Source organism: Pavona decussata, unplaced genomic scaffold (assembly GCF_977016875.1).
Source record: "Pavona decussata unplaced genomic scaffold, jaPavDecu1.1 SCAFFOLD_51, whole genome shotgun sequence".
NCBI lineage: Eukaryota > Metazoa > Cnidaria > Anthozoa > Scleractinia > Agariciidae > Pavona > Pavona decussata.
The window spans coordinates 437043-463003 of record NW_028145473.1 but is presented as its reverse complement, the minus strand read 5'-3'; the positions used below and the strand labels follow the sequence as shown (position 1 = coordinate 463003).

Sequence of the window (25961 nt, the reverse complement as noted above, 5' to 3'; positions counted from 1 at the left end):
TTTAATGTTAATATTCGATTCCATAACAACAAAGGACCATATGGTCTGGTTAAATGTTTTAATAGTTTCTCTTGTACTCCCGCAAACTGCTGAACTTGAGGTCGGTACGGTGCCCCTCCCGGCCGGATCACCGACAGAGCATTTGAAAATATAAAGAGACTGAACGACATAGCGAACACATCGCTATCTCGTTCTCGTAATCTAAGAAGACTCTAAGAGGTAAGAAGCTATTTTCTTCGTCTTCTCCCGTCTTCTTCTTCTGCTTCGTCTCCGACTTCCTCTACTTCTTGCTTTTCATCTGCGAATGAATCGAAAAAGATTCTTGACCGCACTGATCAGTTCGTCATGTAGTTGTTATTTCTGCTAGAAATGAAAAATCGAAACGGAACAGTGAAAGCACTAAAGCTTTTCAAACGGAAGCTTTATTATGTACATGAAAAGATTTTTAAATGGCTGTTACTTAGGGTCTGTTTGCACCGAAGAAGGGAGTACATTTGCCGGTGTACGACATGTAGAAGATAAATTTGGCAAATCTCTTAGTATGATCCTTTTTAGTTGGGAGATAGGATGATCCTCTAGCAAGAGGTTCACCTTGTTGTCATGTGAACACTTCAGCTAGAGACTGTTCGTCTACGTACAAGTACAGTCTTTCGCTCCATGGTTACTGAAGCCAAAATCTGAACACAAAGAGACCAAAGCAGATATGAAAATCTCGAAATCAAATACTTCAATCTGAATCAAAATTAAATAGTTACATCTCCAATAAAAGAATATTTATTTCGCCTAACAGCCTATTTCCGTGAAAGTTTGGCCTAACACTCATTTCAAAAGCCTGTGGTCACAGATGTTTAAAATTTAGCCACCTAAAGCCTTCCTTCAGTCTTTTTTTCCGGGGGATGGGGGGAGTGGGGAGGGGTAGTGCTCTCTTCACTGACGACGTTCCTTCTCCAAATTATCTTGTAGGTTTTCTCTCATGCAGCAGTGAATTGCTTTTCGTTGTTTATCGTCTTTTATATTTTTTTATATGATTTTAGTATTTCTTTATTGATTTTGATTATTTTTGAGTCAATTTCGACGGTTTTTGCGGAGGTTTTCAGACGAAGCGAGAAATTCAAGATGGTGCATGGTAAAAAGGGTGGCAACTTTTCAGAAACAATGGCGTTAAAATCGATGTTGATGAAGTCATCATCCCATTTTGGCGGGCACAGGTGCTAAATTAAACAAAGAGGCAAGAGGCGAGAGGAAGCCGCATTAAGAAAAAAAGAAAGAGAGAAAAGCATAGACAATAGAGTTCCTCAAGCTTACAATATTAATGTTATTACTCTTCTTCTAGAAAAGGATGTTTTGACATTTCAATTTCATAGGCCTTCTGCACTATGAGACTGTTATACGTTTTAATTATGTTGATGTGCAATGCCAAGGAAGGTGCACACGCCACACAAGGTGAGCCAAACAATAGGCCTGACTGCTTCTCAGGCGTTATTTTAATAGGTTAGGTTGACATAGACAAGTAAATTTTAGGCATGTCAGGAGGTGTAATAAGAGCTGAGCCTAGTCGCAAGGTTACTCTCTCGCCTCGTCAAAGCTAGCCGGCGAGCAATCTCTCGGGGAATCAAAACGAGGTCTCAAACGGGCCCTTAGAGTCCACGCGCAAAGTATAGTGACGTCACCGCTCGAAAATAGGGACTAAGTTGATAGCACAGAAACTGCCGACCATGCACCAGAAACTGGAATTGCTGTCATTTGTTAGCTATCAAAATCTTCAGTTTGTTTTAGATTAGCTGTTAACGTTCTGAATTTGTGTTCGAGACTGGGAGGGAGCAACAACTGTATATCTTTTGTATTTTTTGGAGAGATTTATTCGCCAAAATACTTTGGTCAGTATTAATTGTAAGGCGCGTTTTCCCTTTGCATTTTTACTTCTTCCTGGCGTTATCGAGTCCGATCGTTCATCATTTTCCTTAAGTTCAAAGGAGGACACAAGGCGTCTACAACGGTAGCGCTTAACCCTGTGTCGTTCTGGATAAGTTGAAATGAAATGGGTCGTGAATTGACTCTCTCTCGGCCGGGGTCTACAGGGGTCTAGGGATCCTGCCAATAAGCACAGAGCTTCAGGGCTCCCCATTAAATAGCCTGGAAAAATCGGCGCTCTTTACGCCTGTCAGTCCAGGGTCCCATTTAGCCAGAATCAGCGTTCTTGCGTCCTGGGGCCTGTTTCTCGAAAGTCCCGGTAATTTACCGGGCCCGGTAAGTGTATTTCTTAACAGAAGTCAATTTTTGCTAACTTTACCGGAATACTAAATTTTAAAATCTTATAATTCTATGAAAACATTGGCCAAGTACCATGTCTATATTCACTGTGTAATCGACGAAAAAACAGTTAAAAATATACTTATCGGGCCGGGTAAGTTACCGGGACTTTCGAGAAACGGCCCCTGCCCGAAGTAGAGAAAGCTATAGGCTGCAAACTCCAGGCACCTCCGCAAAAATGTCGGCGCTCCAGGCAATAGAGCTCTAAACTGGCCCCTCCATGTCAGTACCCTGCTTCCTCACACTTTTATCCTATCTTAGGTTGTGGTTCTGTGTTAAACAATACATTAAAAAGTCCTGGCTACCCAGACAACTACCCCAACGACATGGAATGTGATTACAAGGTTCCTATTCCACATGGCATGGCGATCAATATTCACTTTCTAGACTTTTATGTGGAATCATTGCCTGGCGCACCATGCGAGTAAGTAGAGTCATTATTTAACAAATTAGGAAAGAATGAATGAAGAACGCGTCAACTTTATATTATATTGGTGCCTGGCCGGATGGAGTACTGTCTTAATTGAAAACACTTACTGACCTTGTTGGGCGGATCGAATCACTGAGTCAGACAAAGTTCGATTCTGTTGGCTTCGAAGCTCATTTCCCAAGCCCAAGCAAGTGCAGCCCCTGACAGAGTTTTATAATTAGATAATAAAAAAAGCAGTTTTGCACGCAACTTGAGAAGTTGCGAAAAAAGAAAAATTCAGGCTAGAACAGGAATCGAACCCATGATCTCTGCCATACCGGTGCAATGCTCTACCGCCTAAGTTTTAACCAGTTAAAGGTAAAATTAGGTGTTTTTAACAGGTCATACTGTTGCTATGGTAATCTGTTATGACTAGAAAATTACCGTAACTTGTTTTCAAATATTTAGGCATGTTTCCAGTCTGGTGAATGAATGAGAATGATGATTATTCTAGAAAGTGACGCAGGCATACTCGGAAAAAAGAAATCCGAGTGCTCCTATCAGGAATCGAACCTAAGACCTTCCGATGAAAGGTCTTAGGTTCGACTCCTGATAGGAGCACTCGGATTTCTTTTTTCCGAGTATGCCTGCGTCACTTTCTAGAATAATCATCATTCTCATTTAGGCATGTTTTGATACCATTATTGTTGTATCAAGTGATAAAAAATGATTCTATCAATCTGTCAAAGTGTAAATGCTACAAAGTGTTGGAAATCAGTGACAGCCACCTTATAAGTAGATGCGAAGGAAAACCTGAAAGAAAAAATGGAAAATGTTAAGCCCTGTTACAGTCCTTGCTCTCGTTTAGAAGAGTACGAAGAAAAAATCTCGAGAGACCAAATTTGTCACTGACCATGATTATTTCATGAATCATACATTTTCTTTTGTTATTCAACATCCTTTATTTAACTTACATACTTCATGAATATTAAACTAACTGAAACGAGGGATTTATACAGATAAATCCCTCATTTACTGTATAAATCCCTCATTTACATTAGCAGTACTGCGAGAAACGCACACATCAGGTTGCTTCTATTGTTCTCCGTTTCTCACCTAAGTGTGACGGTACTAATTAGCCGGCGTTTGTCCCCTTGAAAAAAGGAATAATTTCATGAAATAAGTCAGATAAATACCTCGAACGTCGGTATTAATCCATATACTTCCCTCGGGCCTACGGCCATGGATTAATACCTCCGTTCTCGGTATTTATCTCTTACTTAAAAGAAAAATGTCACCTGTTTATTAGTGCTACTTTTCATAATAAAAAAACATGTCAATGGAAAGGTTAAAATACCAATTATGCACTGGTCACAGAAGATAGTGTTAATTATATGTTGGCGAGGATGAACGTCCGTGTGCATCCACCCGATGGTTGCACGTTTCATGTTTACCACTTTTGGTTAGTTTAGACTAAGCAAGCTGTGTTTATTGCGTTTTCTCAATACACCTTCTGTTCTAATGAACAATTATGTTTGTTTTAAATAGAGAATCTTCCTTTTTGCGACAGAAAAGATAAGAATAAGTTTCATACGGAGCTGGTTTTGTTCGAAAAATTTTGTCATCTGTACAAACACTAACACGCGTTTTACTCAATTTAAAATGGTGGACAATTTATGCGCACGCAGCGGTTTATTATACTGTTAGCTATTAAACAGAGTGGGTTTTTTGGGGGGGAGGGGGAAAGCTTTTAAGGGGCACTCTTGCGATGATTTTGCTGTATTTTGAGAAAGAACATTTTTGCTAACATGAAATTGCCCTCAAAGAACCAGAAAGAAAATGTCAAGAGATTTCTCCGAAGAACTATAATCAGGTTTTGACCATTCAAAGTGACACCAAAGTACCTTTTTATGTTTCATTTCCAGGTTTTTCGACTACTTGGAGATTACAAATGAGAAAAACGAGAAATTTGGTGTTTACTGTGGTGTGGCCAGCGGAAAGGATGTTCTAGTTACAGGAAACTATGTAATTTTAGAGTTCTACTCTGACTTTGAGGTTCAAGCGCGAGGATTTCACTTAATTTTTACTACGGTTCCTCTTAGTAAGTATAAAGTATAATAAAATAGAGCTTGATAGATATAGTCGCCGGATAAAAATGAACAAAATGTAGGTGAAAAGTTTTCGATCATAGAGAGCATCGAAAACGATTAGCATTCTATTAACAACATGTTGCCTAAATTTGATTCAAAATGCAGTTTGATTCTTCAAAATACAGATCAAATCATCTGGTTCTTGAGATCTGCTTTCGTAGAAGGTTGAAACGTCCTTTGGCATGGATGAATGCAGTACACTCCCTATACCAATATTCTTTTTTTTTTAACAACAACAACAACAATTTTATTGTAAATGTACACACTTTTACACATACTTTGAGGGTTAAAATGGTAATCAGGGTAAAATTTAAAAAATGCAGTTGTCAGAGAGAGAAAGACAATAAACCTAAAGTGTTGGAATTTCCTTTTATCTTTTAAGATATTACTGAGTTTATTGCCTTTTTCTCTGAAATATTTTTTGCATTTTTCCCGCCACACATTTCACCGGTAGCGGACTTGGCTTAAGGCTATCCAAAGTTTGTTTTATTTTAATATACTTTACCCAGACGATGTTTTAAATGTCATTACGACTCACGCTGCCTACGCTGTTTATGTCTTAACCAAGCAAATTTTTTTTGCCGCCACTTGACTGTTCTTTTGGCTTAATTATTGAAAATGTTTACTGAACTTTTCTTGTATATCTTTTACAACTGTACATCGCTTTAGTGTTTTTTCTTGGTTTTGATATCTTTTTGATCAATTTTGGGTTTTTTTACCGTGCATAACTTTTTTCGAAAAATCAAAGATCCAAGAGGGCGGATTCAAGATGGCGATGTTTGAAAATGATGACGTAATTTCCACGCGAAGTGACGTCATCAGAGCCTAAACTGAAACGTTGCATATAACTAACTTGATTTTTTATTTCTTATTTTGTCTTTTTCTTTTTAAGCTCCACCCAAGATAATGTGGCCAGATCCATCTCCTGTTGTGCGCTCATTTCGCGGCTACGTTCTCCAATGCCTGGTCTCTGGATCTCGTCCAATATACACGGCAGTTATACACAACTCCACAGTTTTGTTCAATACCACAAAACCAAGACCCTTTCCATTGGTCAAAGAAGGAAACTACAGCTGCGTGGCTACAAGCAAGTATGGAACTGACATAAGGAATTTTTCAGTCGTTTTCATTGGTAAGACCAGTTTTTCTACTTCAGGGCCCGGTTGTTCGAAAGCCGATTAACACTAACCCCTGATTAAAAATTAACCGAGGTTTTCATCTCGCTCTTCAACAATGGTTTTAGGGCTTATTTGAAGCTAATGGTAACAGAAAAGATTAAGTCAAGCTAAGGACAGAAATCTTTTAGCAGCATCCTTATTGTTATTAGTATACTTAACGAATCAAACTTCACGTTAACCTAGGATTCCGGCTTAAGGACGGTGCCTACTATTGTTACTGCGCATCTCGAGATACTCGGGTTTCCTATGGGTGGTGCCTGCTAATACAGGAATATTTTTGCGCGGCTTAAAACTATGCGGAGAAAGCAGAACTTAGCAAACGCTTTTAGTATCTCGAAAGAAAATTGGGGGTAACCATGCATTTTTCAGAGATAATTAAGCTTCAATTTAGGAAAAAAATCCCATACTTTGCTTCATATTTTAGCACTTTTTAGAGATATTATTCCTTAATTATCTCTGAAAAATTCGTTGCTACCCCCAATTTTCTTTTTGGATTCCAATAGGCCTTCCTAAGATCTGCTTTTCCCGCATAGTCATAAACCGCACAAACATACTTCGATATTAGTAGGCACCGTCCTTAATCGGGCTTTGAACACAGAGATAGATACTGACGCATAAATTAGTAAGATTTTATTTGAGAGAAAATGTAACTGTTCATACTGTCACCATATTCGCTTAATAATCGTATACGTATACAAAATCTTCTGAACTTTCCTGTTCTTCTTAGAATGTTTTGTTTTCAAGACGCCGGTTATATTGTAGGATTTTCTCTGGCAATATTAACAGGCGTTTGAGCTCCGAAACATGAATTGCATGCCGTCTCTTTGCGTCAGGAATCCTCAGAGATTGAGGGTACGCGAAAAGCATTAAATATACGTGTTCAAAGCCTTAAAGTGACGAAGTTTATGATTCCTTCTTCAAGGGCGTGTGTTTTTGAAATCGGTGAGTTGTGTGCGTCCGTAGCGATTTTACAAAAATGAATATGGATCGTTAGAGGGCGGAACGTGCTGTATGAGCGACCAGTGGTAGACTAGTTCTTTCTTGCACTGGTTAACTTTGAAGGATATGGACTACAAAGGCAAGTCGCTAAAAAACTCGTTGGCCATGAGCGACAGTGCATGGTGTCTGGAAGGGCGTCATCAACTCCCTTTGCTTTGATTCGATCATTTGCAACCAACCGGCCTCTAAAGCCAGTCTTAAAAGTGGATAATTTGCATTATCATCAGTGAGGCACAAAAGAGCTCTAGAATGGTTGTCTAATCCGCTATACATGTACGTGTAAATCCGAAAAGCGGCCTTTCGAGAACTACCGTTATTTTCTTGGGGTCTGGGGATTCTTCGTAAGTGGCCTTTGGGAGAAAAGATAAGTTTGCACGTGACTAGAAGTTAAGAAGAGATATGAGGCAAGCGATTTTTATCCCTTCTTATTTTATGTTAGAAAGAAGCCCACAAATTTAATGCTCTCTTTCCTTGCACCGTATTTATCAGGAAACTCTAAATTGTTTTTGTAACCATTTTTCAGATTGCGGACCTCGATGTTCTTATATATGGACAGCTACTCGTGGGAATCATCTTTCATGCTGGAATGCAACTTCAGTGGTAGACGTCATTCGATGCGCTCCGACAATTACAACATTAATGTAAGAATGTATGACCAACTGGCAGTCGATCAAGTTCATTCATCCTGCCTTCCGTCTGTCCGTTCATTCATTCATTCGTTCGTTCGTTCGTTCGTTCGTTCGTTCGTTCGTTCGTTCGTTCGTTCGTTCATTCGTAAATCAATCATTTGAAGGACGTGCTCACACCAATGTAACAACTGTGCTCGAGGATGTCCCATCTTGTTTAGGGAAGACAATGGGATAACTCTTAATACCTCGTTTGGTGGACCTCATTCCTGGGTCATTAAAACAACATAAGAAAGTTTCATTTTTTGTCCATCTTGATAGAGAGGGTGTTTTACAACCAGGACGCCATTTATTAAAGATGAGGAACAGTCAGTTGAACAGCAAGATACCACATTTCATATAGGTCCTGTCCGAGAACAGTTATTTTCATTGTTTCAGTCCAATATATTTGCCTAATTCACTGTGACGATTCCATCTTTAAGATGAAGGGTGGGATTTTTCAATTGACAGTCGTAACAACAACGCAACCCTTTTTTTAATTAAACGGGCAGTATCACCCAGTTTTGGTGCATCTTTAAATGGCCAAAAAATATACATTTTTTTATCACTGGAAACGTTAAAACAATGGTTCAGGTGTGTTAACAATTACCGTACTACTGCACAGAAGCTAGCATTAACTCTCTGTGGGTACGAATGGCTAGGATGGAAATGGATTGCAACTTGAAAAAATTGGCCAATTTTTTTCAAGTTCTTCTTGTACATTTTCGAGAAGTTGCTAAAAACTGATCATAGTTAGTTCTTCCTTGGAGAAATCCCTCTACATTTTCTTCCCGGTGTTCTTAGAGCAATTTCATGTTAGCAAAAAGGTTTTTCATCAAACATTAAAGCAATTTTGACCAAAATGTAGCAAAATTGTCGTGACAGTGCCCCTTTAAATCAATGCATCCCAGGAAAGTGCAAAACATTTATTTGATTGATTGCCTGCATACTTGATTAAGGTTCTTAAGTCGATGCACCCATCATGATCATACAACACGTACCATTATTGCAGGTAAATGTTTACATGGAGCCCATCAAGTTATTAACTTATCAAACAAAAAACAACCCCTGAGATATCGTGATAGGAAACGCGTGTGAAACGAAAAGAGAGAAAGAGATGTTACACATTTAGTACCCCAAAATAAAATTCAAGTTTTCCCTTTCACAGGGAATTGTCCTCAAGTTCTCTTACTTTCGTACCAGAGGCTATGTTTGCCAATTTGACAAACCTTCGAAGCTTGTAAGTAAAAGTAGCTAGTTAAGCTAGCGAATACCGCAATTTGCTTTTTAAATTAAAATTATTGAGTTATTATCAGACAAATTATCGGTAAAGTATAACTCAAAGAGAGAAAAAATAGACAAAAAAGGGGATAACAGTGTAAATAAAGAGAGTGTTGATAGTAGAGTAGTAGGGGTGCCTCTTCTGTAACTGTTTCGTATTACCTTTGCATTCGCAATAGATGAGATTTTAAAAATAGTCGTGAAGAGATTGAGGGCTAAAGGAAAAGAGGAAACTAAGCTCGCTGTAAAACCAAGCAAGCTGTTCCATTTCTTTTCAAAACATCTTTTAGGAAAAGAATGCTTTAAAATTTCTATCAAAGCATAGTATTCAATTTGTTGTATCATGATTAACAACTGTGACAACATTTGCTTGATTTTACAACTGAGATATTGGATGCATGCTGCAATCTTAATACTACTGTCAATAATCTTTTACACTGTATCTATGGGTGTTTTCCATTTGTCAGAACTGCCGGCCAGACCGGTTAGTTCGCAAATGGAACTGTAACTATTTGATGTTAAGTTCAATCCTATTTCTTTAAATTTCTTCAAAATAGCACGTACCATTTAGTGATTTTTTTTTCAAGATTTTGAGGCAGCATGTCTTCAAAATGACGCATTCAATTTACAGACTGGCTGGACTGGCCTGCCAGTTCTGAGAAATAGAAAGAGCCGTTCCTTGACTAACATTTTACAACTAGTTTTCTAGGTGAATTAACAGTGAAGAGGAAAATACAAGTCTTCCTCTAAAAACTATTTTTTTGCAGATTTCTTCCTTCAAACGCTATTGCATTTCAATCCAACTTCGCGTTTACGGTCCTGACAATTCTGCAACGGCTGTAAGTGAAAAGTAAAAAGCAATCTGGGGTCACATAGTTTCCCTCTTAGCCTACGTGTAGCCGTACAGGGGAGTGGGAGGGGGGGGGGGTGGGTGGGTACGGCAACACTTTGACTCAGTTTCCCAGTGGGCATTAGATATCTTTAAAATGATTACCTGATTATGCTAAGTTATAGATTGGTAAAAGGGGAAAGGACTGAGGAGGAGGACAACCACTGGATTCCAATTTATATATTTCAGTTATTTCTCAGACCATACACTGATCATTTGAAAGAGTGTTTTTTTTAATTCGTGGTATATCGCATTATTTTTACCAGGGATTTGCGCTCTAATAGAATTGCATTGCTGCCAGACGGGGTATTTGAGAAGCTAACAAAGCTTCGGTATCTGTAAGTGGCATAAATTCTTGGAATAGCTGTCAGTTAACTGTTGATTGAATGTGGGACGCGGAATTCCATTACCCGGAGAGTGCAACAATCCGCCATTTTCACAGATCTGTCTATAGCGGAGCGCCACGCGCGGAGCTCCATTGATAAAAGATTTTGGTAACTCCTATGCCATCACTTTCGTCCGACCGACCGTCCGTCCGTACGTACGTTCCTTCATGTAATCTAATGTGAAATGAGATACTCAAACCCTTTGCTGGAACCCAGGTTTTTTTTCGGCGGGAAGCAGGATGGCCAAATTCTTTCAGAAAAACAAATGAGGAGCGTACGTACGTACGTACGTACAGACGGTCGGCCGGACGAAAGTGACGTCATAGCCTATCCAAAATTTCTCGCACTGATGGGTTTACCAAAATCTCTTATCAATGGGTGGCCATGATTCGTCATTTGCATGTCCCGTCCACCACCTATAAAGCAACCTGATAATCAGGTAGCAGTTAAAGCCTTCAATTCAGAAGTGTAACTGAGTTGACAGAGTACTTACTGACTTCCCGAAATACAAAAACGTAAACTGAAAGAAATTAATGAATAAATCATTCCATAGAGGTCTAAGTATAACCCGACTTTTACAAAGATTCATTTCAATGATAAATTATGCAGCGATAATTCACCCACCATCATAATTTGCTTATGGTAAAAATTACAGTGAAGGAAATCCACAGACCTTTCCGTTTGTCGATGTTTGTGTTCCAGCAAATTCAAATTTCCGTCATTTGTATGATTGTGGATGAATCATGGCTGGTAAGTTAAATAACACGTAGGGCATCAAGTTTTGAAAAAAAACGAAACAAAACAAAACAAAAATACAAAAAAAAAAAAACATACATGGGCTGCAATTTATAATTACCTGTTGTGAAATCGGACGTAACAAATATAGTGCAAATTATGGTGTAATGTTTGTGGTTGATGTTTCTTGTTGTTGTTTTCATTTTTTCTTTCGTTACTTAGGGATCTTGGCTCAAACAACATCCAATACCTTCCCGTGGAAGTATTTTCAGCTCTTAAAAATCTAAACACGCTGTAAGTTGGAGTCGAGTTAGCAGAATGTGACTGGTTAACTGAAAGCAGCTGTATATAGTACACTAAAATTATTTTTTAAGTACGTACTTTCACCCACTGTATAAACCTAGTTGTATGGCCTGTCTCACCAGAAGCTCCCCGCAGCTCAGACGAGCTGTGGTCAGTTTTTTGACTTATTATCAAGGATTCATTTGTAATTTTTTTAAATATTATAAAGCATTTGTAAATAATTGCGCAATTCAGCCTTTGGCTGCGATGCAGTTTTTAATAAACTATCTATCTATCTATTCCGTTTCATCCAAGACGCCTTTCCACTTATCCGATGTATTACTAAACTTCACTTGAGCCGGTCATGCAAAGATACAGTGTGTTAGTGCGCATAAAGGCAACATATATTTCATTCAGTAGGTACTGGAACCGTTGCCAGAAAATCTCTTTTTTAAATGAATCAGGGTAAAATTAAACCACCAAATTATATTGTCGGAGGCCGTTCGCCTCCGTAAACATATCACCTGGAAGATACATCAATCCTTTTTCTTAAAAAATTTGGAAGTGAAATTTTACAACTCCAACCACCTATTTTCTATCAGATATCTGTTCTTATACATTTTATGCAAACGTACTGAGTACAAGAGACAGAGGAGGAAGGCCCACGCCGCCTCCACCACCACACCAGACATTACTTTTCCCGGCAGAAAATGCTCGCGGCCCTGTCTCTCCCGAATAGGTCTGGTCAGCCATGAGCGTGCTTGTAGTCGACGATAACGTGGACAAACTTCATAAATCTTCGTTCGCGAAGCCAAGCCATGATGACTGAGTATCAAATTGACATGAGAATTATTTTTTTTTTTTTCGGGCGTGGGGGGTCTAAAGGCCACATTTTCTCAGACGTTGCCGTTAGCCCGCAAAAGAGTGTTAATTAAAAAGGAAATCTATGAGAGTTTAAAATCTTGTTTCCAAGTTCTTCCCATCCAAAATGGTGTAGTTTACCATGACAAATAAGCTCTGTTAGAAGAAATGGTAGCGTGTTGGTTAGATCCTTATGTGGTTTTGTCTTCCTTTATTTCGTTTGTTCGTTTTCAGCTACCTGTCATCAAACAATATCAAATATCTTCCAACGCCTGTATTTTCAACTCTTAAAGAACTAAATTTTCTGTAAGTTCTACACCATTCATCGACCTTCATGTTCTACAGGATTCAGTCAATTACTAGACAAACTTACATAACAATGCTAATATTTTTACTAGACAGTATTATAAGTGGCTTATACAATGTACAGATGCACCACCAATTTTGCGGCACGATGTGCTAGTTATATCTCGTTCGGTTATTAATTGGTCTGTATATTCACTCGTTAGGCTTTTACTGAATGTCATATTTTTCATCCTGAATACCTCAATATTCTTTTGAGTCTTTTCTAGTATCAAACATGCCTCAGAATAGCCTGTTTTACAGTTGTGTACTCGGCATAAGTGCATAACAAGGTATGCGACAAGGAATCTTAGAGGGGAAGGGCCATGGGGGTTTCTACCAGTGCATAAATGCCTTAGCTTAGTTGTAAAAAGAATTCTAGAACAACAAGAGGAAACAAATCAACTCAATTCTTGAAAAAAACAACTCATGATCTGAAGATTTTTTTTCTTGTCATTTATCGTATTTTCAGTGATCTCAGCTCAAACAATGTTGGAAACCTTACCAGTGGTGTTTTTACGTCGCTCAAAAATCTAGAAATGCTGTAAGTAATCATTAAAGACGAGCTTACTTTGCCGAATTAGCAAACGCTCGTCAACATTGAGAGAAAAGACCGTTTTTCGTATGGAAAATTCCTACAGGTAAGGAAATGTCACAATTTATTACCTGGAGTGGATCGAAAGACATTTTTTTTTGGGGGGGGGGGGGGTGGGGGAGGAGGTGAGTTGTGCTGTGCTAGGGAAAGTCATTGGGGCTTAAGTGATAACTCCAGTAAGATTTAACGAAACGGGTGAATGACGTGGGGCAACAAGCACTCTAAATATTTCATAAGCATTGCATAAGCATTCACGAGGTATCTGTGTAACTGTGCCGGGTGTTATTTTTAACATTATCATACTTAGAAAAGAAATTAGTTTTGTTGAGGATACCGACATGAAAGTCATGTGAAGTGGTTTGCAGAAGGGGCCTCGAAATAAGAAAAGCTAAAATACAAAGATACAATGTACATACTAAAAGATATGAAAAAAAAAAAAACTCTAACAGATAAAATTTACGCCATTTTTGTTTTGCTTCATTTTCAGGGATCTACGCTCAAACAATATTCAAACACTACCAAAGGATGTATTTTCTACTCTGATATTTCTAAGTCATCTGTAAGTTTGATTTAAGTCTTCTTCCCGACATTTATTTTTAAATGAATGAATACAAATCTACCTGCCGAATGTTGATAAGGTGGCCGATGAAAATTGGGGTGCTAATTTCGTGAAACGACACAGAATCATTTTCTGCTCGCGATAGATTATTAGGGCCATTTATACGGGAGAAAATAAGACGCGTCTTATCTAAGATGCGTCTTAAATAAGACGCGAGCTGATCGTATAAACGGCACAAAATAACCGTTCGTTTAAGACGCGACTAAAATAAGACGCGTCTAACTCTGGAACAGGAACTTGAGCTGTTCCTGTCTTGGTCGCGTCTTAAATAAGACGTGAACTTCCTCGTATAAATGGTACACGCGTCTTAAATAAGACGTGAACTACAAATGCGCTTGCTCGCTATCAGAAGGTTAACACAAGAGAGGCTCTCAACCTCGTTCCCAGGGTCTCCCCTCTTCACGTCCCTGGAAACGAGATTGACAGGCTCTAGCCTTGAAAATGGTCTTCAAACATGGCGGACCGTAATTCAAGAAATGGTCATTCAATGGTTGTTTTATTACACACACACACTTCAGCGTGGCTGGATGAGCAGAAATACTAGCGTTGCCACTTGCCAATCCTCCTCGTCCAGAAATTCCATTTGTTGTTTTCTAGTTTTTTTTTTTAATTTCTTTCCCTTCTTGACAGGGATCTGAGCTCTAACAAAATTCAAAGCCTCGACGAGGATATATTTTCCAGTCTTGCAAGTACAAGTTACATGTACGTTTGACAAGTTTGACTATTTTAATCGAACTGTTTGTGATTTCTAAACCGAGTTCTAATTGATTCTTACCATGAGCGAAATATGTCAAAATCCGTAAAAGGAAAACATGTTCTTGAAGAAATATAAATTTGAATGAATATTCATGATCACTTAATTTTTGTTTCCTTGTTAGATCGTTGTGGGACAATAAAATACCGGTTATATCTAACAAGACCTTCGCCCTTCCGAAAGGAAGCTATCTTCTTTATCTGTAAGCATTCAGTAGTAATGCAGACCTTATTTTTAGGACCACTATAAATAACGACTTTGAACAGCGAATTGCAACCATGATATATCTTTTAAGCAAGTGAAAATAAACGATAAAAACGAACAACGCTTCGGTGCCACAAATAGTTCACCAAAATTGACATAATATCTAAAAATGATGTCACGCAAATAGTTTTGTTTGAATTGAGTCCGATTGGACATTGAGAGATAGTGTTAACTCTATTTCTGACATTGACTTTATTTCAATTACTCCGAACTTGATCAGGGCGTCATGACGACACAGAAACGTTGTTCGTTTTTATCGTTTATTTTCACTTGCTTATGTATACTTAAACCTTTACTTACAAGGATATATGTTCTTGCAACGTAAAAAAGGCAAAAGAATAGAAGGCTTATCTCAATAAATTTACTAAAAATCTAATTATCATTTAGATTTCTCAATGGCAACCAACTGGAACATATTCCATATCGAGCATTCTTCAGTGTCAAGCAACCGCTTTGGTTTCAAAAAGAAGTCGTAATGTGAGTACTGGATTAGTAATTGTTTTAAGTCATAAGCATGAAACGGTACACCTTTTACATACAGCCAACTCTCTCATAGAGACCACTTCTCGATTTGTTTCTCAGTTAAATACTGATTCAAGAGCTCTCTCGTAAGCGACCATCTCTCAAATTTCTTAAGGGACCGCGACCACTTTTTAAGCCAGAAAATTGACATGTTGTTTTGTTTTCTGTTTCTGGTAAGCGATCACTCAACATAATCACGTATGATCGTTAGTAAATCATTACTCAGAAATAACAAAAGTTCATTTTCTAATGACGTTACCCCGGACTGCTGACAGATAACAACAGTTTGCAGACAGAGAAGATGGCTATAATTAGATCTGTAGGTAAACAGGAATTGTTGTAGTGATCTGTTTCAAAATGTTATACAAATTTTCTTCAGAACAATGAATAGATGTGAAAAAAAAAATCATATAAATTAGTTTCTATTTGCCTAATTTTAGCGGCTAAGGTAATATTTTTATGTAACTAATCAATCAATCAATCAATCAATCAATCAATCAATCAATCAATCAATCCAGTATTAGGCTTATTTTGTTGATCTTCCCCGTAAGCGACCACCTCCGGTAAGCGACCACTTTGTCGTGTCCTAAGGGTGGTCACTTACGAGAGAGTTGACTGAATTTCGGTCACACAAAAAATACATTTTTACCAAGTTCTGACCAGCACATTAAAATAAAACTGGTCCCAGAAACAGAAAAACACAATGTTTTCTTACTCTTTATAAATTGCTGTCATCATCATCATCATCATCATCATCATCATCATCATCATCATCATCACCATTAAGAGTGGTAATATGTAAAACACAAAAATGGAGATTGTTTAAATGCTGTAAATAATATGTAAATTAAGATGTAAATACCAGGGAAAAGAAGACCGTCAAGGCCTTGTAACTGAGATATGTAAAGGCCAGGCAGACTGCCACAGAGCGTCGTTAAAAATTCACGAGAATGAATTGTAAGACGAATTTCCTATTTGCGATAACATTTCCACTCATTGCTGATAAGATGTCTTGATACGGTTTAACTATCCGGACTTACAGTTCACTAAAATTTTGAGAATATTTATTTTTGCTTCCTTTCAAGGGTTAAAGTGATCCTTCCAACTTGCTTGTTTTGTTTAGAATGCTATCAGATAATCCTATAAAGACAGTTGAAAAGGAGGCATTTAAAATTAGTCCTTACCAATTATCCATGTAAGTAACCTTTGCAATATCCCATAATTATTTGGCTGCTTTAAAAGAAAGAGTGTTGTTTGGTTGTTTTCTCTTGTTGATGTTGTGGTTGTTCTTTTTTCGCATTCTTGTTCTTCTTATTGTGTATGCTTGTCGTCTTCTTCTTTGCTCCATACTATTTTCTGAAGCACAAGCTGTGTGTGTCCCGAACCGAGGCTTGATTTTTTAGGTGTGTTTTTTCTTCCACGTTTTCAGATATTTGTTACGAACAAAACTGACGACCCTGAGCCTTGAGTCCTTCGTTGGCTTCAGTGACCTGGATTGCAGACTGTGACGTATTCTTTTTATCATTATCATCATCATGATGATCATTTGCTACCCTCTTATTACTTTTATTTTACAAAAGCCACTTTCAGATATATCTGCATTACTCCACATATGTTCTTTAGTGAAAAAATACATTTCCTTTCTCCAAAATGTACAAGATTCAGATGTGCAATATGTGCTAAGCTTTCGTCTTACCATTTCTTTCTTTTTCCTTTCTTTCTTTCTTTCTTTCTTTCTTTCTTTCTTTCTTTCTTTCTTTCTTTCTTTCTTTCTTTCTTTCTTTCTTAATTTCCCTCTTCCTTTCGCTCTGTATTTCTTTTTCTTTCCTTTTTTCTCTCTTCCAGGATGCTAAAGAATAGAGCGCTTAGAACCCTGAAATTTTACTCTAACGGAAAAAATCGCAGCACGATATACCTGTTAGTATTTTCAGTAAAAATTTAATGCCTTTTAATTAGTTCTTCCCTTACTTGTTGGCTTACTGTAATTGTTTACCGTGCAAATGAACTAGGTAACACTTTCTGTCCACTTTAAGAATATGACAGATGGTAATGGTAGATAAGACATCTTTGATTTATGACCATCCAAGAAATAATGTCCTCCTATATTGGGGTAATCGTTGGACTTGTATTAGAGTACAAGCTAGTTTAATAACAGTCGATGTGTGAAGAATTCGAAAACAGCAAGGACAACAGATACCTCTCATCTGAGCCGGTAAAGAACACGGCAGCGATGCAACCAACCAAAAGGTAGAATTCCGTTCTGTGCAGAGCGTTGAGAGCGCGCGTGCGCCGAGTTGGCTATAATCATCTCATATCCAACAAGTGCGAGTGGAATAATTGTTTTATTAAAGACAATGAAGAAATGTTGCTAGATCTTGCTGTATTCGCTTTGCAAGAACAACCAGAAGACTATTTAATGGTCGCTATTTCTCGGGCATGGTACAATGGCTCATATACCATGGTCGCTAAGCTAGTAAAATCTGTGGAATTGCATTATGCAATGGTCCAGTTTTTAATAATTAAATTTATGGTTTGAACTCATGATTTGAATTACCCCCCCCCCCCCCCCTTGCTCCCCGCTCTTTTAAACGTCTCTCTCCATAATCCCCCTCCCCAATTCTAGGGGCCTAAAAAATAAATAAGCTCGTGGATGCTTAGTACAACTTTTATGATAATATATGGTGCTACTCTTATGCGTTTTACAGACTTATATGAATACTTTTTCCTAGGAGTCCTCTCGATTCCAGTGAAGGAGCTATCAAAGTAGAGGGAACCCTCTATACATTTACATATCAAGCTCTTATGTCAGCTTTGGTGGCCTCTGGATTCAGACAGTTATCTGATCATCCCAGAGTTCGTTACTTCCTGCCATGTTCTGTTGGAACATTTTCCAATTCTTCATCCAAGGGAACTGAAGGATGTACCGTATGCCCACCAGGTAAGTCTTGCTCCGACAAGACTGATGCGTTTTAATTTCGTTTGAAAACGCATACATTTTAACGCATTTTGGCCTTATTGCATCCACGCTAAAATGATCGTGAATGCTGATCGACGATAACGCATATACGCTCAATTAAATAAATGTTGCCATGTAAAAGGCATAAACCTTGAACAATAACACCCAAAAGCCTTCTGGGAACAGAACGCCCGGTTATTAGAGCTTAAAATTTACATATTTCTTGCGGACAAGGAGAGGAAAACACGGCATTTACGCATGTTAACTTTCCACGCGACAACGTTTATTCAAATGAGTGCATTAGCAAAAAAAAAAAAAAAGAGTGTATTCGCAAAAGATCTCTTGAGGGGAGGCATTTGAAAATGGGGTCCATCGTATTAGTATGGAAAGCGGAGGCTTTCTAAAGCTCAGACTGCGCTCTTATGCCATAACATGGCTGACACGTCTATTTGTCGCATGGGCAGATGACTGTTGTAAGGTTGCCTTGTGGTGCATCGCTTTTATTTTACTGAGAACGCATGAAAAGCTTCTCATCCACAATATCGCCTTCGCAGCGTGTTTCCCTGTCCATGCACTCAAACGCTCGTATACGCCGATACGTTACGACAGTTATCTCTACACGCGAGAAATAGACCTCCTCGCGATATTTGTGATGTGAATGACGTCAACGTTTTCGAAAGCCTCTGTTTTCGCTGTCGACACTAAAGCCCTGCATGGCTGAACAACCAGATGTTTTGGTCCAATATTGTGTTGGACGACCATGTTTCACTGTCTTGTCTAGTTGCTCTCTCAAGTTGCATTTAAATGATTTTCAAACATTTTCGGCCAACATTTTGAGTTACAAGCAAACATTTAACAGCCTTAAACGGCTACCTCTGCCTGCAAAATTTGCGACTCCCTAAAAAAGTAACCAATCAGAAATGAATTTTGGGTGACGTCTCAACTAGTCACGTCATAACTTTAGCGGTAATGCACATCATGTGATAATTAGGTCATTTGTTCTACACTGCCGCCATTTTAGATTTCTTGATACCTTCAAAACAACAGCTTACGTACAAATTGGTTCTAAATTTATCAAAAACAATAACTAAGAATCGCAACACAGTAAAAATGTACAAGTTACGAGAGCGAGCTTAAAATTACTCAAAAAAGTTTAAACTACCTAAATTTGAAAAAAAAAAAACACCCTTTCAATATTTTGTTGCTTTCGGAACAGAAGATATAAATATAAAATAAAATATCTAAGCGTTAATAATAGATAAAAAAATCAATAGGCAACTCTTCTAGCTGACAAGAAATTATTAAAAAAGGAATTAATTCTCTAACTTTCTTTTTGAAACCAAATTGTTGCAAGATAAATTTTAGTAAAAGTGATAAAGTTTAGTGGTGTTTGCTTTACCAAATTTTTTTTATTTGCTTGATGAAATCTAACTTCATTTTGTTCTCGTATGAAAATCAATTCATATCACTTTTTCTTCCTCGCATTTGAAGCCTGCCCCAGACTTGAGGAAAGAGCTAAGCAAATTGCCTCGCGAGGCGATTAGTTCAGCTGTTTCATCACGTATGCATTTGAATTCTCGTGAGTTTTTCGCCTCGGGAGGCTTTGGGGAAATTAAAATATCTGTCGTATTTGATATTTGAGATTTCGCCTCGCAAGGCTAAAACTCATGAGGCACGAGCTGATTGCCTCGCGTGGCCTCGCGATGCCTCGCAAGGCAGCTTGCTCAGCTCTTTCCTCAAGTGTGCGGCATGCAGGCTTCTTACTATCGCAGTTTATCTTTTCCTTAGTTGTTTCCTTGTGAGCATTCAACGTTCTCCGTCACAATTTCGGCCACATATGAAAGAGAAACCGCGCGGATCAAGCGAACCTGAATTAACGTCATACCCCTGCTATCTCCAGTTTCCCGTCTTGTGCGTTATTGTATTCCAACCAGAAGTGAATTTTCACATTTTTATACATCTCAAATCCAAGAAAAAAATTAACAGGGAAAAGTTTTCCAATTTTCGTACAAGATCAGAACAACATGAAAATTTAATCAAGCAATAATAAAAAAAGTTGTAGTCATGTACACTTTAACGCATTATTACAATGTATGTGTGCATTTTGAAACGAAAACGCATTAGCTAGTGTGGTCGGGAACTGAAACGAACGATAATTCTACTCAGGACCCTTATGAGTATTATGTGGATACTAAATTGCAGACTCCATTTTGTTTGATTTTAGGAGGTTTTTATTCCGATGACGTTGGTTTCGTGAGCACGAGTTGTAAGAAATGTCCAAATGGTTCATTTGTGGCATTCGATAAAGCACCAGGAACACAAACTTCAGATTGCAAATCTTGTCCACTAGGTAAAGAACAGCCAAATACCTTCACAAATCCTGTTTTAAACCTCAATGCATACAGTGAGCTCTGTCGTTAGTGAAATGTACTGCGAAGGGCATTTTCATAATGGCGTCACTGATTTGCCTACTACTACCAGAATCCTTCAATGTTTGATTTTCTCATCCTAATTAGAGCTTTTAAGGTGATTTACTACGCACTGGGATCTCAAAACTTGAAATTGAAAGAAAAAACCGAAATAGAATCTCAGCGATACTGTTGCAGTCAAATGACACCATTATGAAAATGGCCCATTTAACTTTGCTTTCATTCGACCGTTTGTCCTTGTCTTGGGATAACGAACGCCAAGTTGATAAATTTGGGCTAGTTTTGCCATATGGAAAACACCCTCACCCAACCCTCAGCCTAATTCTCAAGAACCGGGTCAAAGGTTTTCACCAAATTTCTAAGATTATTGCACGTACTTGAGTCACCGACGGCACAATTAACACGCAAGTAACTTTAAAAAAAGCTTACAAACATTTTATGAAAATAACCTTCATTTTTATTAGTAAATTTCTCATATAAGCGACAGCCGCGTTTAATTGCCAGAGTACTTGCACCATCGACTCGTGCCATTCTTCGAGTTCGTCTTCAGGCGACAAAATTAGACTATTTAAAGACAGTGCCTACTAATACCGAAGTATTTTTGCGCGGTTTATGACTATGCGAAAGAAGCAGATCTTAGCAAGGGCTAATGAAATGCAAATCGAAAATTGGGGGTCACCACACATTTTTTAGAGATAATTAAGCGACAACTGTTCTAAAAAGCAGTAAAATACAACGCAATGTATGGTGGTTTTTTTTAATTGACGCTTTATTATCTCTGAAAAATGCATGGTTACCCCCAATTTTCTTTTTGGATACCAAAAGCACTTGCTAAGTTCTACTTTGTCCGCATAGTTTTAAACCGCGCAAAAATATCCCTGTATTAGTAGGCACCACCCATAGGAAACCCGAGTATCTCGAGATACTCAGAACGTATGCGCAGTAACAAAAGTAGGCACCGTCCTTAACATCGTTTCCTTCTCACTGCAAAATTCATGCTCTTAAGCTGATTTTAAGTCACTTTTTAACGAGTTTTGTCGAATCATATAACGCACTGACATTATCCATGCCACTGTTACTAGAACATGGGCAAAAACCAATTACAATGTTCGCAGTATCTTCCTTATTATGTAACATTAATTGGAACCTTCTCAAATGTTAACTAGGAACAGAGTCTGATTTCTTCGCTGGTTACCGTGCTTGTCGATGCCTGGAGGGATTTTATCGAACTCACATGTTCCAGGAATGTAGGAAATGTGGACATGGATTAGAATGCAAGGATGATCACGCCACTTTAAAAGCTGGGTACTGGTGGAAATGGAGGAACTTGACTCATAAACGCCGCTACATAGCTTTTATAAACAATCTCTTGTCACCAGTGCCTGCATTAGGTGAAGATGATGTACAACACCCATACCCAATACCAGTTCAGTACAAGTGTCTGATTGAAAAGTCTTGCAAGGGTGGCTTGGATTCCTCTTGTGAGGATGGTTATGAAGGTCCACTTTGTGGCGTTTGTACTTCAGGGTACTATAAACAGTTACAAACATGTAAACAGTGTCCATCTAAAAAGTGGATAGCAGCACAGTTGTCGGTCATTGTGGCCGTGTTCTTGATAATCATTGCTGCTTCGGTGTGGGCGAGCCAAAGGAACAAGAAGAAAAACAAAAATCGCAGTGCAATAGATACATTTTTTGCCAAGCTTAAGATTATAATTGGATTTTATCAGGTCACCTTTGGCTCACTGGAAGCGTTCTCGTACATACAATGGCCAAATTCCATGCAAGTCATCGGAAGGTATTCACAAATTCTCCAACTGAATATTCTTCAGATGGCTCCTGTTCACTGCCTTTCTTCTGGATTACGCGTGGATGCCTTTGGGAACTTGTTTGCAATATTGGCAATGAATGCAGCTGCTATTGCCACTTCATTCATTGCGTTCGGAGTGCGAAAGCTGCTCATCTCGAGAAACGAGAACATGGAGGACGAGGAAAAGTTAAGAAAAGTTTCTCAGACCAAAGAGCTTGTGTACAGGAATTTGTTTTTCTTTTTGTATTTGACATACCTCAACACCTGTTCAATGACAGCCACAGTTTTACCACTTGCTTGCCGGACCCTTTGCACAGATGAAAAAGATGACTTGTGTTTCAAATACCTGAAGGCAGATTACAGCACACGTTGTCATGATGCAAGGTACAACAAGTTGGTTATCTTGGGGTACATCTCTACTGCTTACATCATTATCCTCCCTGCTGCCACATTTTGTGCCCTTTGGAGACAAAAAAGAGCGATAGTAACCACGAATAACAATGAAGTATCTCGGAATCCAGGATCTAGTTCGGAATTGCTCACAGGATTGAGTTTTCTCTTTGAAAGTTACAAGCCTCGTTCATGGTATTGGGAACTGGTCGAAATGTCTCGTAAGGTGATTGTCACGTCTGGTCTCATCCTTGTGGGACAAGAAACCAGGTCCTACATTGGTCTGGCATTGGTCATTGCTGGGATGTACGGAATAGTTTTCTGCTGGATGCGTCCTTTACAAGATGTCTCCGAAAACAGATTGATGTCGACATCCCTTGCCGTTACCATTATTAACTTGGTCATTGGAGCAGCGAGCAGAATTCCCGCCGAGAACGTACCAGCGCAGTCCAACCCGAACATGGATGCAGCAATTTTTAACGTGTTGGTGATAGGGGCAAACACTTTGTTGTTTGTAATTCCTGTTGGTAAGATTGCATCATTATTGCACTAAACGCATTTTACAGGGACGCTCAGGGATTCGTTTCGTTGAATATCTGTTAGGAAGGCCTGTTAATCGCCTCAGAAATTTGGCTGAAATTGTGGAGGAAAAACTAGAGTTTCTTTCGGTGTTTCATTCATCTAAAACTTCAACGGCGTGGAAAAATTAAGTCCTTTTTTCTTTTTCAAGGGACAACAATTGCCGTTACCAGAGCGAAATAAGTACCGCTCGCTGGGAATTTCTGGAAAGCTAATAGAAGTGACTTTATCCAAAAATATCAAACCGTGCTAGCAAACGTAGATATCCTTTTTAAAGGTTCTGATATGATCTTGAAAAATGGAAAAGGACATTCGAAGTATTTGCCTTGACAATTCTCATTGGGTGGCCTCGATTACACAATGTCTTTAGGGACAAGAAACGTTTTCGTTAGCGCTGCTAAAGGCAGCCAGACTTTAATCGAGAACGAGTCATTATTGGCAATGTTTTCAAGGTGACAGCAATATAAAAATATTTTTGATTTGAGGTATTCCTCGGTTTAAGTTTGCTTTGACTTATCAGCGTAAAGAAAAATTTGCCAAAGTATGTCGTATACTTGAGCAAATAAGCTTGTCACAAAAAATATATATATATGGAAAACTTGCAATTTATCGTGTACTGCATGTGTCATTAGCTTCCAAAACGTTGAGTTTTCATCAAAGAAAACTCACATTATTTGTTCCAATCAGTGAAAAATGTTTTTTTTTATTCGCTGCTTCTACATGAATTGGGAAAAACCGTGACTGTGAAAGACTTTCTAAGGTTCTCATATAGTAACTTCAGTTTTACAAAGAAAATAAGTGATGTTTCTCATTTTATTCTCCTATTTTACTCTAATAATGGTTGTCGGTTCACAGTCTTTTATTATTTCTCGTTTGTTCTCAGCGTATTATGCAGTTCACCTTTACCAATACCTAAAAGAATGGCGCCAAACTCCACATGCATCCTTATCATGCTGTCTTGATTTGATTCTTCCTCTCGTCGATTTACAAGGAGAACTAAGCAGCGTAAGTGGGGCAGACGTCCTAAACGCTCCACTGGACACAGGAAACATAGACATGTCCACCATTGCCGATGCCGTGAAAAACAATGAAGCTATGGGTGGCAGCATTAAAGATGAAGATCCTGTGCTGAATGGCAGCATGGTTGGCGGTGTTTTCAAAGACCGTGAACAAGGTGAAGGCAACGCAGTGGAGGAACAGGGAGGCGTTAGTCATCTCGCAGGGTACAACAAGAAGAAGCGCCACAAAGGGACACAAACAGAGCTATTCAGGAAGGAGTGTTCTATTTCCGATGTCGGTGATCAAAGGCCGGTGGAGGAAGCACACTTATAATCCAGTTTGGGTCATATACCGATACACACAAATCGCAGGTGAATATAAAGTTAAAATACGATGCATATGAGCATTGAAAATATGTCAACTTGTAAATCAGCAAAAAAGTTTTAAAAAGAAGAGTTTCTTAACTTTTCTTTTACTTTTATTGCGTGAATTCAGACATTTGAACAATTTAAAAAGCCTACATCGTTAAGATTCTTCAAACAATTAAACGAGCAAAATGTAAATTAGGCTGAAAATACCTGAAACGCGAAGAATGAAAACTTTGGGAGGATTCTGCCAAGGGCAAGTCTTATATTCTTTAAAAGTAAAATACGTTAGGAGAGATCTATTGCTGGTCCACTGTCATTAAGGTAATTGAAACTTAGTAACGTGGCTATATCCCTGTTCAACGCTTAAGCCAAATCTCAAAGTCTACCAACTGAACTGAATGGAACAGAAAACTCAAATTATGCTATCTTTGAAACCTCTCACACTTAAGTGTCAAATTTGAGGACTGGAAATATTTTTGAACCACCTAGAGATAGAACACTATCCGCCAGAGATTTAACTTTATCTAGACCAGTCTTCTGACCCAGGGAAGTAGGGGCCAGGCCGGGGATTTCATTTACTGCCACGAAACTTGGAGGGTGAATATTGCCTCGACCGAGAAACGTTTTCTTCGAGGTCCGGAAAGGGAGGTGATGACGTCACAGACGTAAGAGTTATGGCCATCTTGGATTTCTAAAACCCTCCAAAAACTCTGAAGGCCACCAAAATTGGCCGAAAATTGCCACATGAACCTAGTTGAGTCCTAGTTTCAGCTGTAGTTTGATGGCCTTAGTTCCTACGAGTCTCCTGTAGCTCAGTGGTAGAGCATCCGAACTAGTAATCGCAAGGTCTTAGGTTTGACTCCTGTTGGGAGAACTCGAATTTCTTTTTTCTTATATATATTATGTATGTGTCACTGACTAATTAAATAATATCAGGAGCCCATTAATGGGCTCCTGATAAAATACATACCCAAGAATCCTTCAAATTTTTATTAAATGTACCTGTCAAAAAAAAAGGTACCATGGCTGTGACTATTATTATATCTACAACATTCTAAAGCTCAACCTTGTGCTTCTCTTTCATTTCCAGGGTTAACTCCGTTTGAATATGCTAGTCATGTGCCGTCTTATTTTTGGCGGCATTTGATCTGAAGCTAGCAGTTGTACCAAGAAACTTTCCTTGGGCCCAC

The 25961-nt window shown here is 38.5% G+C and overlaps 2 protein-coding genes across 3 annotated transcripts in view; both read left to right on the top strand.

Annotated features, from left to right (window-relative positions):
• Positions 1-25961, top strand: part of LOC146480958 (uncharacterized) — a 153859-nt gene that overhangs the window by 117446 nt on the left and 10452 nt on the right. The window lies entirely within an intron of this gene.
• LOC146480959 (uncharacterized) lies at positions 113-24764 on the top strand. 2 transcript variants are annotated; one of them, XM_085108664.1, is made up of 23 exons: positions 113-219; positions 1334-1443; positions 2572-2734; positions 4645-4820; positions 5762-6001; positions 7570-7687; positions 8880-8951; positions 9760-9831; positions 10148-10219; positions 11225-11296; positions 12380-12451; positions 12960-13031; positions 13570-13641; positions 14332-14403; positions 14580-14657; positions 15107-15196; positions 16365-16436; positions 16671-16745; positions 17087-17158; positions 17971-18179; positions 20422-20547; positions 21793-23352; positions 24288-24764. In XM_085108664.1, the coding sequence occupies exons 2-23, from the start codon at positions 1377-1379 to the stop codon at positions 24734-24736; spliced, it is 4071 nt and encodes a 1356-aa protein (XP_084964790.1). In that variant the 5' UTR covers positions 113-219; positions 1334-1376; the 3' UTR covers positions 24737-24764. The 2 variants fall into 2 exon arrangements, with proteins under 2 accessions (XP_084964790.1, XP_084964791.1); XM_085108665.1 differs by lacking the exon at positions 10148-10219.